We start from the raw sequence: 17816 nt of genomic DNA on the forward strand, positions 1-17816 counted from the left end.
AAATTGTTATCGTAGTAAAAAATAGTAGATTCTTGCAGGTTCTGGAACACACTAAATTTTTCCTTTATGTTAGCGAAAAAAATAGTAAAAATTAGTAGATCCTTGCAGTACTGGAACAGACCATTAACCGATAAGCAGCGAAATTTCTATTTATTTCAATGGATTTCAGGTTAGGGGTTTTTATTCCGATAATATCGATAGGCAAAACTATCTATCAAAATGGATTTTTTAAGTAATAATCGATATTATCGATAGTGCCATCGATTTTTTTCCAGATCTAAAGTGGGGTATACACGATCAGTTTTGACTGTCAGTTTTGCTCAAATAATCGGTTGCTTGCCAGTGTGACCGTTCCCTTTTGTCACTCATCAGACAACCACAAAATATTTTGTGGTTGCTGGACTGTTTGACAGTTATCGATAATTCCGAAAAATCGACAGTCAAAACTGATCGTGTGTACTAGAGCTGGCAAACCATCGATATTCCCAACATTAGATATTTTCGATATAATAGTTTAAAAAATCGATTGCTATCGATATTATCGTTAATTTGTCACCACCATTAATTTGGAAATGAAAATGGCGGAAATGTCTACGCTTTGTTGAAATTTTGCACAAATAGTTCACAGAAATCAAAAAGGAGAAAAAAACAAATGCTTTTATTTAATAAAAATACATTTTACTTTTTTGAAAAATTTTTACGTGTAACTACCAGCTTACTTTCTTACATCCACAAAACCGAGAAGCCTCGAATTTCTATTAATTTCAGTGAATTTTAGGTTAGGGGTTTTTAATCCGATAATATCGATAGACAAAACTATCTATCGATATTGTATTTTTAAAGAAATAATCGATATTATCGATAGTGCCATCGATTTTTTGCCAGCTCTAGTGTACTAGAGCTGGCATAAAAACGATGGCACTATTGATAATATCGATTGTTATTTAAAAATTCAATATCGATAGATAGTTTTGCCTATCGATATTATCGGAATAAAAACGCCTAACCTGAAATCCATTGAAATAAATAGAAATTTCGCTGCAATTCGGTTTTGTGTGTGTAAGAAAATAAGTCCGTAGTCACACGTACACAGTTTTTGGTAAAATAAAATGTATTATTTTACATTTTTTATAAAATAAAAGCATTTGTTTATTCTCCTTTACATTTCTGTGAACTAATTTTGCATAATTTCAAAAAAGTCGTTGACATTTCCGCCATTTTCATCTCCAAATTAATGGCGATGGCAACTTAACGATAATATCGATAGCAATCGATATTTTAAAACATTATATCGAAAATATCTAATGTTGGGAATATCGATGGTTTGCCAGCTCTAGTGTGTACCCCGCTTTATGAACAGATCCAAAAAAATCTTTTTTATCGATAACTTGATATCGAAAATACAAACAGCTGAAAAATTTCGTGTAGAAAAAAATCTTCGGAATCTAAAAAGAAAAACAATTAAATTGTTCGAGAAAAATTAAAGCAATAAAAGTATGAATTGGTATAGTGGTAGTATAGCCGAGGCAGTGGCAAAATCAAAAACTAAAAATGCTATATTTGTGGTCTATGTCGAAGGTGAGTCCAATCAAAAAATCATTGATCGAACACGTCATTTATGCAAATCCCTTCACCAAACTTTTTCGGAACAAATTGATAAAAATTGATCATACGAGAACAGCTGGCAGAAAAAAATCTGAAATTTTTATCATAGGTAGATCTTTTCGTCCTAATTGCAAAAATATAAAGTTCTTCGGGGCGAAGTCCAGACTTCGCGGTATGGGCCTTTCAAGTTCCCTTGTTTATAACTTCGTCATGTTTTGACGGATAATTGTAAAGCTTGCGGAATACACTATCATATGCAAAGCCGGCCTTCGGTCGGGGATGTAAGACTCTCCTAGGGACAGGTGCAAATCTCGGGCACAGGAACAAAATGTTCTTTTAAATTGTTGTTTTAAAGCAAACACAAAGTCAATATTGCCATGAAAACCAAAGTTTGGATGTTTTTAGTTCGCAATCATTTTCATTCGACATATTGAAGCATGCCCTAATTTGTTTCAAACAAACTCGGAAAGTCAGAGGCTCATATCTCGGGAAGTATGGACTCCATCAAAAAGCTTTATATTTTTGTAATCAGGACAAGAAGATCTACCCATGGTAAAAATTTCAGATGTTTCTGCTCCCTGTTCGTATAATCAATTTATACCCTTTTTCCATTAATTATTTTCAGGCAAAGATGAAAACTCAGCAAAGTTGTCCAAATTTATTGATGATCCGAAAATTAAGGATAAATTGCAATCAGACGATTTTGTGGCAATTAAAATTCAATCGGAAAGTGAGCCTTACATGCAATTCGCATCCATTTACCAAATTGTTCCAGTGCCTTCAATATTTTTCATTGGCAAAACGGGAACACCTCTCGACGTTACTACGGGTGTAGTAGCAAGTGTGGAAGAGTTGGAAGCGAAAGTATTAAAAGTTTTAGAACTTGCAGGCAAGTCACCAAACGCATCGACTGCAGCAGCAATGAGTCAAGCATTTATTACCCAGGAAACAAAGGCTAGTACAAGTGCTCAGTCAAAGAGTAATGAAACACCAAGTGTTGAAGAAAAGACAAAGGAGACAAAACCAGAAGATAAGGAAATCGATACAAAATCTACCGAAGACACGGAAATTGTTTGTGAAGGTGGTGTATGTTACAAAAAAACCAAAGAGGGCACAACAGCCGAGGCAACACCAGAAACGGCAGACGTAAAACAGTCCAATGATGATGATGCGGCCAAGAAACTGGAAAAGGAAAAAGAACAAAAACTGGCCGAAGCCCGCAAGATATTGGAGCAAAAACGACTTGAACGCATTGAGGAGGAGAAACGTTTGGAAAAGGAACGTGAATTGCAACGACGTAAAGAAGGCAAAGAAGTACAGAATTTAAGGGCTTGGCAACGGGATCAGGAATTAAAGGAATTGAAGGACAGCATAAAACGTGATCGTCTAGAAGAGCAGGCTGCCCGTGAACGGATACTTGCCCAAATTGCTGCTGACAAAGCCGAAAGAGCACATAAATTTGCCAATGACGGTCAAGCTTCAACTTCACAGGCCGCTGCAGCTTCTGCTGCCCAGCCAAACAATCCAGCACCGCCAACCGCAGCTTCTGATGAAACTCGTTTACAATTCCGTTTTGCCAGTGGCGATGCAAAAACTAAGAATTTCAAGAGTTCCACAACATTGTCAGAGATACGTGATTATGTTAAAAATGAACTTTTACCCGGCACTGGTATTAAAGACTTTACCTTGGCCACATCTTATCCCAAAAGGGAATTCACAACAGAACACTATTCTAAAACAATGATCGATCTCGAACTGATACCAAGTGCAGTTATTTTGGTAATAGGAAAAGAAGCAACTGGACCCAGTGCCATGATAGCCAAACAAGGCGGTTTATTTAATATATTCTACATGATTGTTATGTCAATATTGAATCCGGTATTTTCGTTATTTAACACAGCTAAAAATTGGGTAACCGGCAATAGGAACGCTAATAATGGTGCACAAGCAACTGGTGCACAAAAGAGAGCTAATGAAGAACGTGGTGGCGGCGTTCAAGATGATATGTAAGTAGTTTCAAAGAGCTTTCATTTTTTTAATACACATTTATTAGCAACACTTAAGTATTTATTCAGAACGTCCACAACCGTAAAGATAAATACCCGAAATTTTTCGACATTTTTGTCGGTATGCTCATAAGTTAAGGAAGGGCCACAAAATTCAGGGCCCTAATTACGGTATTCGATTCGATCGAGTATTTGCTCGTGAATAAAAAAAATGGAACTATGAAAACCTATGTGTTCTTCAAAGAACACAAAGATGGTAAAAATGTGTTTATTTTAAACCAAAAACTAAAAAAGAAAATTATTAACGAAAAAATTTAAATATTTGTTGAATTCGTTGAAAAATACTTTTGGTAATAATTTCAGAATGAAGTTGTGCTAGAAAAATGCACTAAATGATTTATTTTTGTAAAACTTTTTGACATTGTTGTCCAGATTCCTAATGCATCTACTATCTTAGTAAAAGTACGGATGGTGACGCGAATAGGTTTTCATAGTTCGATTTTTTCATTCACGAGCAAATACCTACTCGATCGAATACCGTAATTAGGCCCCAGAACATGCAACGAGTAGATACAATTGGTCTGTTCCAAGACTGCAAGAATCTACTAATTTGAACAATGAAGGAAAAATTGTTATCGTAGAAAAAATGTTTAGTAAACATAGTATTAAATTATCTACTTCTTTTTTCATAGCGCCAAACGCCGAAATTTGGACAGGTTCGTCGGTGGTGGAAACTCTGTTTCCGACAGCGGAAATGGTAGAAATGCAGGCGGCGATTCTTCACCAACATCATCGTCACAAGCTTATCGCCGCTATGTATCCGGTTCCAATGTACATCGTCTTGCAGATAATCGTAAGGATTCCGATGATGAGAATGCCACATGGAATGGTAACTCAACTCAACAACAATAATTCCACTTTGAATTTTTTTGATTTACGAAAAATATTTTGAAATAAGTTCATTATATTCTGTTAAGCGTTCTTTTCTATAACGTAATATTCGAAGACTTTATTCTATATAATTTGTAAGTAATTTAAAGCCCTCAGCATCCATATGCATGCAGGGTATTGTGAAATTGGTATTTGTTTCCACGAAAAAAAATTGTAAAATGTGTGTTTTGGGTTTAAAAATTAAAAAAAGAAAATAAAATGCTTTTTGTAATTAGTTACAAATCTATTCAACTATATAATAAATTAATAAAAACAAAATTAAAAAAATGTGTGTTATAAATGGCGTAACAAAATGAATAATCTAATATCAAATTGTGTGTGAGGACAATAAACATTAAGCCGGAGCGATTTGTATGGAAGGAAAAAAACTTAGTGGGCCCTTTGCGATTCTGATTCCTGGGATTGAACTGAGCAAAAAAGTCCACTAGAGCATACATAGGTCTACGGTGAAAATCGAGCTTCCCGATTTTGACTTAAAGTTTTTTATCCACGTTTTTTAGACATTTTGGCATATAACAGCCAAACCATTGAGATTTTCGATCCAAGACAAGTACAAAAGTTGTAGCTAAGAAAGTAATTAAGAACTCTCTAATACATCGCAAAAGCATTGGAACGCTCCTTCAGGCAGTTTGGGCCTTGAGAAGGTACAAACTTTTTTTAAAATGTCAATAAATGGCACTGTGCTACAAAAGTTGACCAGAAAAATATTCTGTTGCAAAATTATATCGTTCTGATGCAAAATTATATCGTGTTGGGATCCATGGACAGCGATAATCCCTTTAGTTCGTTTGGGTCACTTCATTTTATTTTTGTATAACGGTAAACGTAGTGAAAATCTGCGTTTCTTACATTTTCAAATGTAAACGGACATATCTTCTTTTTTTCACAACGGATTTCTATTGATCCTTCTTCCTTTTAAAGGGGCGAGTAATATCAAAACTTACTTACAAAATCGATTGCGAGATTTTTCCAATGTTTATACAAATGTAATGTTTAAGCAAATTTAAGGACATTTTGTTTATTTATGCTTATTTATACATGTTTATTCTTTTCAATTCCTAGATGTTATATCAATATCCAGCGAATGATATTTCTGACAATGAAAACTATTTTTTTATTATTGGTTAGACAGCCTTTAAAACATTGGTTTATTTACTAATTTTGTGCTTATGTGGAATCTTGGGCTTAGCCCTTTATACTTTTTTAGTATTTTCATAATTATATATTTTTCTTTAATAAAATATACTATTTAAACAAAAGTATAAGTTCATCGTCTTTTTAAGCGCACTATATAGCTTTTTAATCTATAAAAAACTTATAAACTTAAAAAAATGTGGTACCAATGCACTATAGCTAATTTGCTCAGTTTTTGAGGCAAAAAGTCGATTTTGCAACTTTTTTAATAATAATTTTTAGTTGGCATTTAAAAAAGAACAAGTCAAAATTTATTAATATGAATGATATTTTTCAAAATAGGAATGGAAAATGGAATAGATTGGCAATTGTGAGAGGAATTTATTTAATATGTAATATAGCTTAAACATTCTGGGTAGCGACCAAAAAACACAACAAGTCAGAAATAAATATTTTATTTTTCTTAAACTCCCTTCTTGTAACTGTAGTAACAATTCATTGGAAAATCTACTTGCGGGGACAAAATTTGTGTTACTTACTACCGTGATCGTTTTCAACAGTTTGTTGTGTATAAGAAAACTAATGAAAATTGCATTAGAAAAAATAGCTTTGTTCGTTATATACGTAGTTGCTTATAACCGTTGTTCGTTATATCCGAATTCATCTGAAAAATCTTTGTTTCATCTCACTTTTACACATAAATAATTTAAAAAGTTAAAAAATCCTTTAAATCCGCTGTTATTAATTTTTGTCTCAAAAACAGGGCAAATTACCTATAGTGCAATGTCTCCATATGACCCTTTATGTACTATTGACTCACTACCTCCAATGTCTCTATTGACTCACTACTTCCAATGTCTCTACTGACTTACTACCTCCAATGTCTATACTGACCAACACATGGTTCCACTAGAACTACTGACTTGACTTACTATTGACATACTAGTTCCATTGTCAGTACTGACTTTCGAATGACACGTTCATACAAAATGTCTATAGGAAATTACATGAGTTGTCTACAGTTTGTCAGTAGTTCTGTTGACAATGTCAGCAGTAAGTCAGTATAGATTCACTATTGACATTTCCTACAGGGCAGTTTGTCAGTAGTACTGTTAACAATGTCAGTATTAAGTCAGTATATGCTCTGTTCCTTTACGTGCATGAGGTTACCACTTCTTACCATTTTTAACCTGTAAAGTGTTCCCTTACTTTTAATAGCCTACAATTTATATGATAGCAGTTTACCACTTTTACCATTTTCTGCCACTGTTACCATTATTAAAAGTAAAGGAACAGACCAATAGATTCACTATTGACATTTCCTTCAGGATGTTCAACTTACAAAAAGTCGCTCGACGTATTTCGGTAGTTCTCATAACAGCTATACCTAAATAAGTCGTGACGTACAAAAAATATTCACAACGCTCTCTGCGCGTCCGTATTACCCAAATACGTTGAATCCGAAATCCCATTTAAAACACAAAAACCGCGACTGAAACTTTATTAAATGTTTTCATTCGTAAAACAAACATTTTTCTTTGCAATAAATTGTATTTCATGTTTTGTTGGGCTTTTGTTTTCAAAATACAAAACACACATACATACATACAATAACATATCATACGTTCTGTCAAAGTAGAAAATGTTCAACTTACAAAAAGTATACGCTCGACGTATTTCGGTAGTTCTCATAAGAATACATGTGTTCTACTTTTTTACCACACACGCCCTGGGTAAACGGACATATATATGTAGGTATGGGCCTAACAAGAGAAATTGGGAAAAGTCCTTTGCAGTCGTTCATGGCACAATTACCAAGGTAGTGGTATCACACCAGCTGTTCGAATATGAAGTGTCAAATCCCTTTATAAAAAAAATATTTTTGTTGTAATTTCCCCCACAACATAACCCTGCGTTTACAAATGACAGGACAGTTGACTTCATGTATTGGTTGTCAAAATCCCAAAACTTGCCTTTATGACGTAGGCGTCCGGACAACTGCAAAAACAGTTGTAAAATTATGAATGAAAATCGTCGATTTCTTTTTGTTTTCCGTTCACATATTTTGTTTTTGTTCATGTTCTTTTGTTTTCAACACATTTCAATTATTATCTCACACATTTTTACGAAAAATGTCAAAATTTTGTTAACCCTGCTGTCTGTGAAAAAATGATGGACAGCTGGGAGACAAACGACAAATGTATGTATGTGTTAGTAAATCAGAGTTGTATTTGAAGACAAACTGTCTAGTGTAAACGCCTAGTAAAGAAAGTTTTGAAATAACATATTACAAATATGTCGATGCCACTACCTGGTCGATATGCCTTATGCGGGGCATACACTATGGGCATGCACGACAGCATTTGTAATAGTATTAGTAAATTTTGAAGTTTTTGTCAATGTATTTGGGAGTAGTTTTGGCAGGATTGAAATCAAAATAGTTTTGATTTTGTAAATGAACCTCTTTCAATACGATGAAGTAACCAACAAATAATTTTTGAAAACAACAAATATTATTTGTGAGGAAATTAAAAAAAATTGGAAAACTTCAACCCAAAATCGAGTTTTGGAGGAAAATTCATCATTTTTGGAATACGGATTGAAGGAATGCCACACACTATTCAATCACACACGTACACAAGGGTTCATTTGGCAGTGCAGTTTGGCAGTATAGTGTATGCCCCGCATTAAGTCGTTTGAGAAATGTTAACAAAATTAGAATTAAAATATTTAAATAAACAAAATTTACTGTTTGCAGTCGTTTAAAAAATAGGTTGAAAAAAGTAAGCATTTCTGTAAGGGCCAAACCTATAGCTCTGCGTGTTGCGTGTGGGTTTAAAAAAACAAAATACATGTAGGGGCCATTATTATATGTGTTCTTTTACTATCTGATGGATTTTAAAACGCAAAATAAACCAATTTGGAGACAATAAAAATATAATTTTTACATTGAAAGTTAATGCCAAGGAGCTGCTCCTTGAAATTCAATCACCACTTTCAGCATTAAGTTATCCGGAACGCTATAAATCTGTTCGGCAAACCCAAACTATAACAAAAGAAGACTTAAGCTGAAAACAGATACAACGTTTGATTAAAGTTTTGCGTTGGGCGTCGAGAAAAAACAACAACAACAGGGCGACGCCGACACAAAAGTCCGGCGTTGATGTGTTTGCCGGCATATCGAGCCCTTCCCGCGAAAAAGGTGTAAGCGACAAAAAGCTAATTTTACAGGAGACGGTTTTTATTGAATAACTTTTGATATAACCAAAATTGTTTATTCAAATTTGGTATAGTTCTGTTATTAAATCCTATTTACTGAAAAAATAAAAAAATTGTGGAATATCTTCAATATAACGGTAGTTTGTGTCGCTTACATCTTTTTCGCTGTCACGCAATCAGGCTTTTACTTTGAGATGTAGCGGTTACATCCAAAAAAATTATTTGAAACAAATCATTTTTAGAGTAATTCTTATCTACAACTTAAAAACAAAGCAAACTAATTATATAGCAACTATTTATTCGAAGAATTATAAGATTAAAACGTATTTCTTGTAATATAGTTGAATAACGACGTGGTATGTAAATGTGCAATTTGATGTAAGCGACAATTCGCTGTCACAAACAAATGTACACAAAAAGCAAAAATGGCGCTTACATCAAAATTGTTTTTGCTCTAATTTCGTAACGGTACATGGCTGAGTTCTAAAAATTTGGGAGATGGTGTGTTGGAATATTCTTCATAGATTTCCGTAAAAAAACGAAAATCGAAAAAATGTCGCTTACATCATTTTCGCGGGAAGGGCTCGATATATTTCAAATGAATTTGAATTTTTCGGCATCATGCCCAACAGTGTAAAAACGGCCAAAACGACACAAAACTTAAAGCTGAAAACAGATACAACGTTTGATTAAAGTTTTGCGTTGGGCGTCGAGAAAAAAACAACAACAACAGGGCGACGACGATACCAAAGTCCAGCGTTTATCTGTTTGTCGGCATATATTTCAAATGAATTTGAATTTTTCGGCATCATGCCCAACAGTGTAAAAACGGCCAAAACGACACAAAACTTTACCCAAACGTTGTATCTGTTTACAGCTTTAATCAAACGTTGTATCTGTTTTCAGCTTTATGCCGAGGTAACACTTGCGCTCCAAAATCCACTGGATTTCACGAAATCCTGAAATACACCCCGGTGTTTACACTTATTTTTTGTTGATTTCAAATATATCACAATGATCAAGGTAGATGCACATGCGCAGCTGATCGAACATGAATTTTCAAAACAAGTTGTTGTAAATTGAATTAATCATCAAAAATATACGACAATATATAACTTTACAACTTTATTTCGAAAATTATCGTAAATTTATCTATATATCGTATTAATTGTGTACAGTACTAACAAATGAAAAAATAAAAAAATGATTTTATCGTTGAGACATCATAATAATAAATTTTGATAGATAAAATTGTTCAGAACCTGCACAATATTAGTACTTGCAGTAGTTTTCCCGTTTAGTGCTAAAAATGCGTTCGCGTATTTCGAAATTAACCAAATTTAAACAAAAATAGCGCCGAATAACACCCCACTCTCCTGTTTTCTGCCATACAATTTTGGCCTAGTAGAAACTAGCAGCAAGCATGTTCATTGGCATCTAATATGATAGCAGATACGTTGATTTTGACATTTATGCTGGAGTTTTTGCAATTTCAGTCATTTTCCGTTCCCGTATTTTTTGCGAAATTTGTATGGGGAAGCAATTTTTGACAATTCGCCTTTTTTCTAACATTACAATTAAAAAAGTACGGGAACACAATGAAAAATAGCATTGTAACAAAGTAATTTAATATTTTTTCACATTGTTTACAAATTTTGATACTAAAATTTTTTGTTGCAGCAATTGACCATCTACCTTGTTTATTGTGATACGTGAAAAGTGTTGCAACTTTTTTAGGCAAAAACAGGGTTGTATATCATGTGTACTGTGATTTCGATGTTGATTTCGCTGAAATCACGAAATGAGATGATTTCATTTTTGTATGCGAAATCATGATAAATTTTGCTTGATTCGGCGCGAATGTAAACTAAGCATTATAATAATGGGGGTAGGTATTTCAATTTGAAATACATGTATTTTGTTTTTGTATTTTTGAACGCACACGCAACACGCAGAGCTATAGGTTTGGCCCTTAAAATTATTTAATATTTGGTCTGTTCCAGAACTGCAAGAATCTACTATTTTTTACTATTGTCTCCGATAACATAAATTAGTTGTTTTAAAATAATAAAACAACAACAATGGAATTAAGCCTTACTATTTTGAAAAAACAAATTCATAAAGGAAAAAATGTTATCGTAGTAAAAAAATAGTAGCTTCTTGCAGGTTCTGGAACAGAGAAATTAATAGCATCTGCTTTACAGTTGAATAACATTTAATAGAATACATTTTGAAGATCTCATCCGCCGTTGTTTTCCAAAGGAAAGACTCTCTCAGAGAGGCTAATCCAAAAGCCCACAAAATTCTCTCATTTGTTTTTTCTTAAGTTAGATGTATTAGCAATCTGTTACAAGAATGTCAAAAAAAGATTTTGAGAACATTAATAATTTTCTTAGCACAACTTCATTCCGAAATTATTATTCAATATATTGTTCAACAGATTACACAAATATTTACATTTTTCATTCGTTCGTTATAGAGAAGTTCGGCTGTATATGTCGATAGTCAAGCGGCCCTCAAGTCACGACCATTAACTTTCGAGCTATCCTTGAATGCAGCTAAAGCTCTGCATGGCACACGCAATAGCGTTAAACTATGTTGGATTCCGGTCATAATATAATGGGAAACGAAGTGGCAGATGAATTAGCTCGAAATTTGTTCGGCCTCCTTTATTCTTTTATTTTTATTATGTCAAAAATGAAGCAGGAAAGCAAGGCAACCAGGCAAAGCAGCTTATGTATCCAGGCCTTAAGTCTATCGACACCACAAGATGGCTCTTGGAACCTGGATGCAGATCCAGTCGTAGAATGACCTCCCTCATCTCACTCCATAAGATAGGGATGAAAACTTACGGTGTGACTTATAACGGGTCACTATAGAGTGAGATCTGTACCTTCAAAATGGGATGACAGCGGCATTGATTACTGCAGGCTATATGAAAACCCAGCAAAATAAATTGGAAGTAGTGCAATGTAGACTAGTTCTTTCACGGCATGTTTTTATGCAGTTCAAACGGAGTCGTGAAAAAGGCACTCCATTCCTCACATTTTAACCGCATTTGGATGCAATCCAAAGAATCACATCCATTTGTCACATTTTAACAACATCCGGAGGCAGTTCAACGGAGTCGTGAAAAAGGCACTCCAATTCCTCACAATTTAACAGCATCCGGATGCAGTGCAAACGGAGTCGTGAAAAAGGCACTCCGTTCCCTACATTTTAGTTGTTAGAAATCCCTACATGTACATAAATCAGTTTGTACATCTCTACAGGCAGCGGTATACCTTCTACAAAAAGAGATAAGCGTGTTAACATTTCCAAATATTTGTTAATACAAACTAAATAATATATATGGCCTGTTCCCGTACTTTATAAAGTGATAAAAGTCGTAAAAGTTGTAAAAGTCGTAAGTGATTTTCATATAAATTTTGTGTACGGGAACGCAAAATGTGTAAAAGTGGTAAAAATTGTAAAAACTTTTTAGTTCTGGAACAGAGCTTTAATTTGTGAATATTTTTCCGGTAACTCACGAGAAAAAAATTTCCCAATGGAGTGCTGTTGGAGTACATGTCGAAATCTTAACTGGTGATGGGAAGACAATATCAAACCCATGGTTTAATAAGAAAGGTTAGCCAAAGCTTTATGTCAATTTAAATTTTTTTCATTCGAGTATGCCTAAAACTTCAAAACAATATAAACAAACTGTGTATGTGTGTGTGGTGTTTGAATAATATGCCAAAAATTTTAAAAACAATCGAATTCACTGATTTTTAAAATAGTTTTTAGATAATTTGTATGGAAGAAATTGGTGAGATTTGCATTGAAACAATCAGTATATCATATTCACAACTCGATTATGTGGAGAAAACTTAACTCTTCATTCATTTATCGCGTTTTTTATAAAATGCTCAAAAAATGCATTGTAAACAAACCCAATTGTTGCTTTTATTTTGACGTTTTAGGAATTCAAGAAAAACAAGGGTTCTATAGATTTTTTTCATTTAAATCTACCTCTTTACTTATACCATGATCAAACCCATTTAGCAGATTAAGCAAAAGCACTTAAGTTTGGATTAAATGAAAAGAGGAGGAAACACACATGTTTGCGATTGAATTCAATAGAGAATTTTCATAATTTGTGTTAATTTAATAAAGTTATTAGTATTTTTGTTTTACACAAAAAATAAATGCATTTTATTTTGTTATTCAAAACACGTGCTCTGGACTGCCTCCTATTCTACCCCAAAGGGTCAGTTAAAATGCAATGCCAAAGGGTCAGTTAAAATGCGGTGCCAACGGTTCAGTTAAAATGCGGTGCCAAAGGTTCAGTTAAAATGCAATGCTAAAGGGTCAGTTAAAATGCGGTGCAATGGAGTGCCTCTTTCCGGGGTCACTCCCTTGTAAAAATCATGAGTGAAAATGCATAATTTGATGCACTTCCAAATCACTTGTACATATCATTTAACTGCCTCTTTGGAGGCAAACTTTTCGCTGGGAATGCAGAGGAGATAGAGACTATCAAACATCAACTTTGTTTGCTCCTTGTTGCAAACAAGAATACACCGAATACTTATCATGGCTTTGCAAAGTTTCATCTTAAACTCATCAAGCAATAACTCTCAACACTATATCATCATCTTTAACTGATAAACATTTTCATCTGTACTTCATCACCATCCTACCACACCATTATGAGTGAGTGTCTCGTTAAGGCCGCCATCAGACCATCTGCTTTTTCACATGCATGTTGTCACTTTGGGTATACTAATATACAGAACAGCTGATGTCATACATGTGAAAAAGCAGATGGTCTGATGGCGGCCTAATTGCAAGTTCTTGCTGGACGAAATTTCTCCAGCCAAAACTTGTTGGGTATCAATGAACAGAGAGTTAACAGAGAACAAGGGAGTGAACTAATTGTTGCAAACTTTTGATTAACCAGGGTAACCACATCATCTTCATCAACTTTGACCTACGCAGAATGAACACAATGGACCAAGGGTATCCGAGTGAAGCAGGCCCCTATACTTTTAGATGCCTGTGTATCCTTAAACCTCACCTATGTGTAAACGTACTATAACTCAATACAAACTAAATTAACGTTTGCGCCGTTGTTAGTCCATATTTACATTAGGCAATTTTACTTGCGGCAATTGTCAGTTTGCAGTAGAGAGAGGTGAGGCATATGGTAACCCTTTGCCTCTCAACACCCTCTCTCACCAACAAACTGGCAATTGCCGCAAGGAAAATTGCCTAATGTAAATATGGACTTACACTGTTGGCCGTTTATGCCAGCGTTGCCAGTATTTTCGAGACTTTTTTCCCAAAATTTTCAAAAAATTTCCCAAAAATCCCGAGATTTTATTGAAATTTCCCAAAAAAATCCCCGAACATTCCTTTACAAATAATTACAAAAAATCAATAGTAGTTTGATCTCACTATTGAAATTCATTGCATGCGTATTATTTTACCTAACAATGTCTTAACCCACTTAGCGCCGAGAATTTTTTTTTGCGAGAAAACGTAAAATTTTTTATGAAAATGCCAAAAACTTTAAAGGGTAATATAGGTGTGCTCTTACATGACAATCCCTTGGTTTTTGATTGGGAAAATACTCTTACTACATTCCTAACAAATCCCTGAATTTATATGAATGTAACCTTTATGATTAAAGTTATATGACATTTTTAAATTTTTCATCAAAAGTCGAAAATTACAAAAAAATCGATTTTTTTGAATTGCTTGGGTTTTAGGCCAAATTCGTGGAAATGCATAGGTCAAATGAAACTTTACAAGCGTGGAATGACAGATAACAGAAAATACTATAGAAACTGCAAAAAATCCCATAAAAATATGCGAAAATACCCAAGTTTTACGTCAATTTTTGGAACCATTTTTTGTGGCGCTTAAATGACCAGTGGCTTTAAGTGGGTTAAGGCACAGTTGCCAGTATTTGGGGATTTTTTCCCCAAATTGTCTCTAGTTGTCTCTTTTTATCGCTTGTGTTTGTCTATAAAGCGATACATGTTATCTCTTTGCAAGTAAGCAATGACTTTTGTTGCTTAGTCGAAGGTCAGGCTAGAGAGGGAGGTTTCGTTAAAAAATTTATCAACTGAAACTGTTTTAAAAATAATTACTAATTTTTAACTAAACAGACAACAAAGCATGTTTAATAAAACACTGTAAAAACGTAAATACATTTTGGAGATCATCTTAAGTTTAACAGATTTGAATCAAAATGTATTATGCTTGGTTTACATTTACGAAATCCACTCGATTTCAACAGTATATTCCATTGCTTAAACGTCAAATGAAATCCAATGAATTTCAGATGAGTTTTCATTTGACGTATACGCAAAGGAAATAACAGTTTCGTAAATGTAAACCAAGCATAACACAAAGTACCTACGACAGTTCTGAATGCTTTATTTTTACATTTTGATTCAAATCTGTTAAACTTAAGCGGATTTCCATAATGTGTTTATGTTTTTACAGTGTTTTATTCAACACGCTTGTTGTCTGTTTAGTTAAAAATTAGTAACTATTTTCTAAAACAGTTTCAGTTGATCAATCGTTCCCAATGGTAGAGAAACATCCCCACCAAAAATTGCGATACGTTTGAAATCAACAAAAAATAAAGCTCTGTTCCAGAACTAAAAAGTTTTTACAATTTTTACAACTTTTACACATTTTGCGTTCCCGTACACAAAATTTATATGAAAATCGTTTACGACTTTTACAACTTTTACGACTTTTACCACTTTATAAAGTACGGGAACAGGCCATAAGTGTATACAACATATACAACAACAATACATCCCGTATTACAGGATTTCGCGAAATCCAGTGGATTTTGGAGCATGAGCGTAAATTTGCTTTAAGAGAAAAATTATTTTCTAGTTTTTAGTGCATTTGTAAATAAAACACTGTAATTTAACCTTTTCACATTATTTTTTTATTCCTAAAAAAATAAAGGCCTCGACACACAAGCGGCTGTCTTTCTGGCTGAAGTCATTTCTGGGAAAGGAATAAAGAAATGTCAGAACCACATTTAAATTAGTTCGAACTTGGTCTTTAGTCATTTACCAGATATGACTTAAGCAGGGATGCCATGCTTCTTATGTGTCGAGGCCTTAAGAACTACTCTTTTATATTTTCTTTACCATTTTATTTTCAATAACAACAATGTTATTTTTGTAAAATTGTTAGCTGTCATATATTGAAATGAATAAAAATGACGCGGCTTTTCCGTATAGTGGATGTGAGAAAGTATGTCAGTAGTCACACGTGCAAATTTTTCGGAAAAGTAAATTATATTTTTTGTGTCTTTTTATTAAATAAAAGCAATAGTTTTTTAATGCTTCATATTTCTGTGAAGACTTGTGTAAAATGTGAGATTTGCAAAATCTCCACAAAAGCATTGACAATTCAGTCATTTTTATTTCCAAACTAATGGTAATGACAACATAACGATAATAACGATAGCTATCGATTTTTTGAAATGAAATATAGGAAATATCTAATGTTTGGAATATCGATAGTTTGCCAGACCAAACGTCAAAATTTGCGAACAAATGTTAACGTTTAGTGTGGTAAATGGCCCGATTATTCCCAGCATTATTTGCATCTGCGGATGCAGTTGAATCACTACAACCAAGCAAAAAGCTTGCCTCCAAAGAGGCAGTTAAATGATATGTACAGGTGATCTGGAAGTGCATCAAATTATCCATTTTCACTCATGATCACAAAATATCCCAGAACAAATAAAATGCATTTAGTATTTGTGTAAAACAAAAATATTAAGAATTTTATTACATTAACACAAATTATGAAAATCTTCCATTGAATTCTATCGCAAACATGCGTGTTTCCTCCGCTCTCCATTTAATCCAAGCTGAACTGTTTTTGCTTCATTTGCTAAATGGGTTGTCTTCCCATCAACCGGTTAAGATTTCGACATGTACTCCAACAGCACTCCATTCGGAAATTTTCTTCTCGTGAGTTACCGGAAACATGTTCACAAATTAAATATTATTTAGTTTGTATTAACCATGGTATAAGTAAAGAGGTAGATTTAAATGAAAAAAATCTACAGAACCCTTGTTTTTCTTGAATTCCTAAAACTTCAAAATAAAAGCAACAAGTGGGTTTGTTTACAATGCATATTTTGAGCATTTTATAAAAAACGCGAAAAATGAATGAAGAGTTAAGTTTTCTCCACATAATCGAGTTGTGAATATGATAAAATGATTGTTTCAATGCAAATCTGACGAATTTCTTCTATACAAATGGTGTAAAAACAATTTTAAAAATCATTGAATTCGATTGTTTTTAAAATTGTTTGGCATATTATTCAAACACCACACACACATACATAGTTTATGTATATTGTTTTGAAGGAATACTCGAATGAAAAAATTTAAATTGACATAAAGCTTTGGCTAACCTTTATTATTAAACCATGGTATTAACAAATGTTTGGAAATGTTAACACGTTTATCTCTTTTTGGAAAATGTATGCCGCTGCCTGTAGAGATGTAAAAACTGATTTATGTACATATAGGGATCTCTAACAACTGCTAATAAAATGTAGCGAACGGAGTGCCTTTTTCACGACTCCGCTGAACTGCATCCGGATGTTGTTAAAATGTGGCAAGTGGATGTGATTCTTTGGATTGCATCCAAATGCGGTTAAAATGTGAGGACTGGAGTGCCTTTTTCACGACTCCGGTTGAACTGCATCAAAACATGCCGTGGCAGAACTAGTCCACATTGCACTACTTCCAATTTATTTTGCTGGGAAGTGTACGGTACATTTGCCGTTGGAGTACATCTTTTCCTATGAACTCACTTATGAATTTTACAAGAGAGCGCGCAGCTAGGATGCTCTCCATTTTGCTT

The 17816-nt window shown here is 33.8% G+C and overlaps 1 protein-coding gene across 1 annotated transcript; it reads left to right on the plus strand.

Moving 5' to 3' along the window:
* Positions 1-1321: 1321 nt before the first annotated feature.
* On the plus strand, positions 1322-4829 carry LOC141403970 (UBX domain-containing protein 4). Its single transcript, XM_073987102.1, has 3 exons — positions 1322-1578; positions 2231-3611; positions 4304-4829. Exons 1-3 carry the CDS (start codon positions 1497-1499, stop codon positions 4521-4523), a joined length of 1683 nt encoding a protein of 560 aa, XP_073843203.1. The 5' UTR covers positions 1322-1496; the 3' UTR covers positions 4524-4829.
* Positions 4830-17816: the final 12987 nt, after the last annotated feature.

This window comes from Musca autumnalis, unplaced genomic scaffold (genome assembly GCF_047663935.1).
Source record: "Musca autumnalis isolate F117 unplaced genomic scaffold, ASM4766393v1 scaffold_4, whole genome shotgun sequence".
NCBI lineage: Eukaryota > Metazoa > Arthropoda > Insecta > Diptera > Muscidae > Musca > Musca autumnalis.

Excerpts from the sequence above, each read along its gene's own strand:
- LOC141403970 (XM_073987102.1), top strand. The coding sequence starts at position 1,497 with ATGAATTGGTATAGTGGTAGTATAGCCGAGGCAGTGGCAAAATCAAAA. Across the intron at positions 1,579-2,230 it reads ATTTGTGGTCTATGTCGAAG|GCAAAGATGAAAACTCAGCA; the intron begins GTGAGTCCAATC and ends AATTATTTTCAG. Across the intron at positions 3,612-4,303 it reads GGCGGCGTTCAAGATGATAT|CGCCAAACGCCGAAATTTGG; the intron begins GTAAGTAGTTTC and ends CTTTTTTCATAG.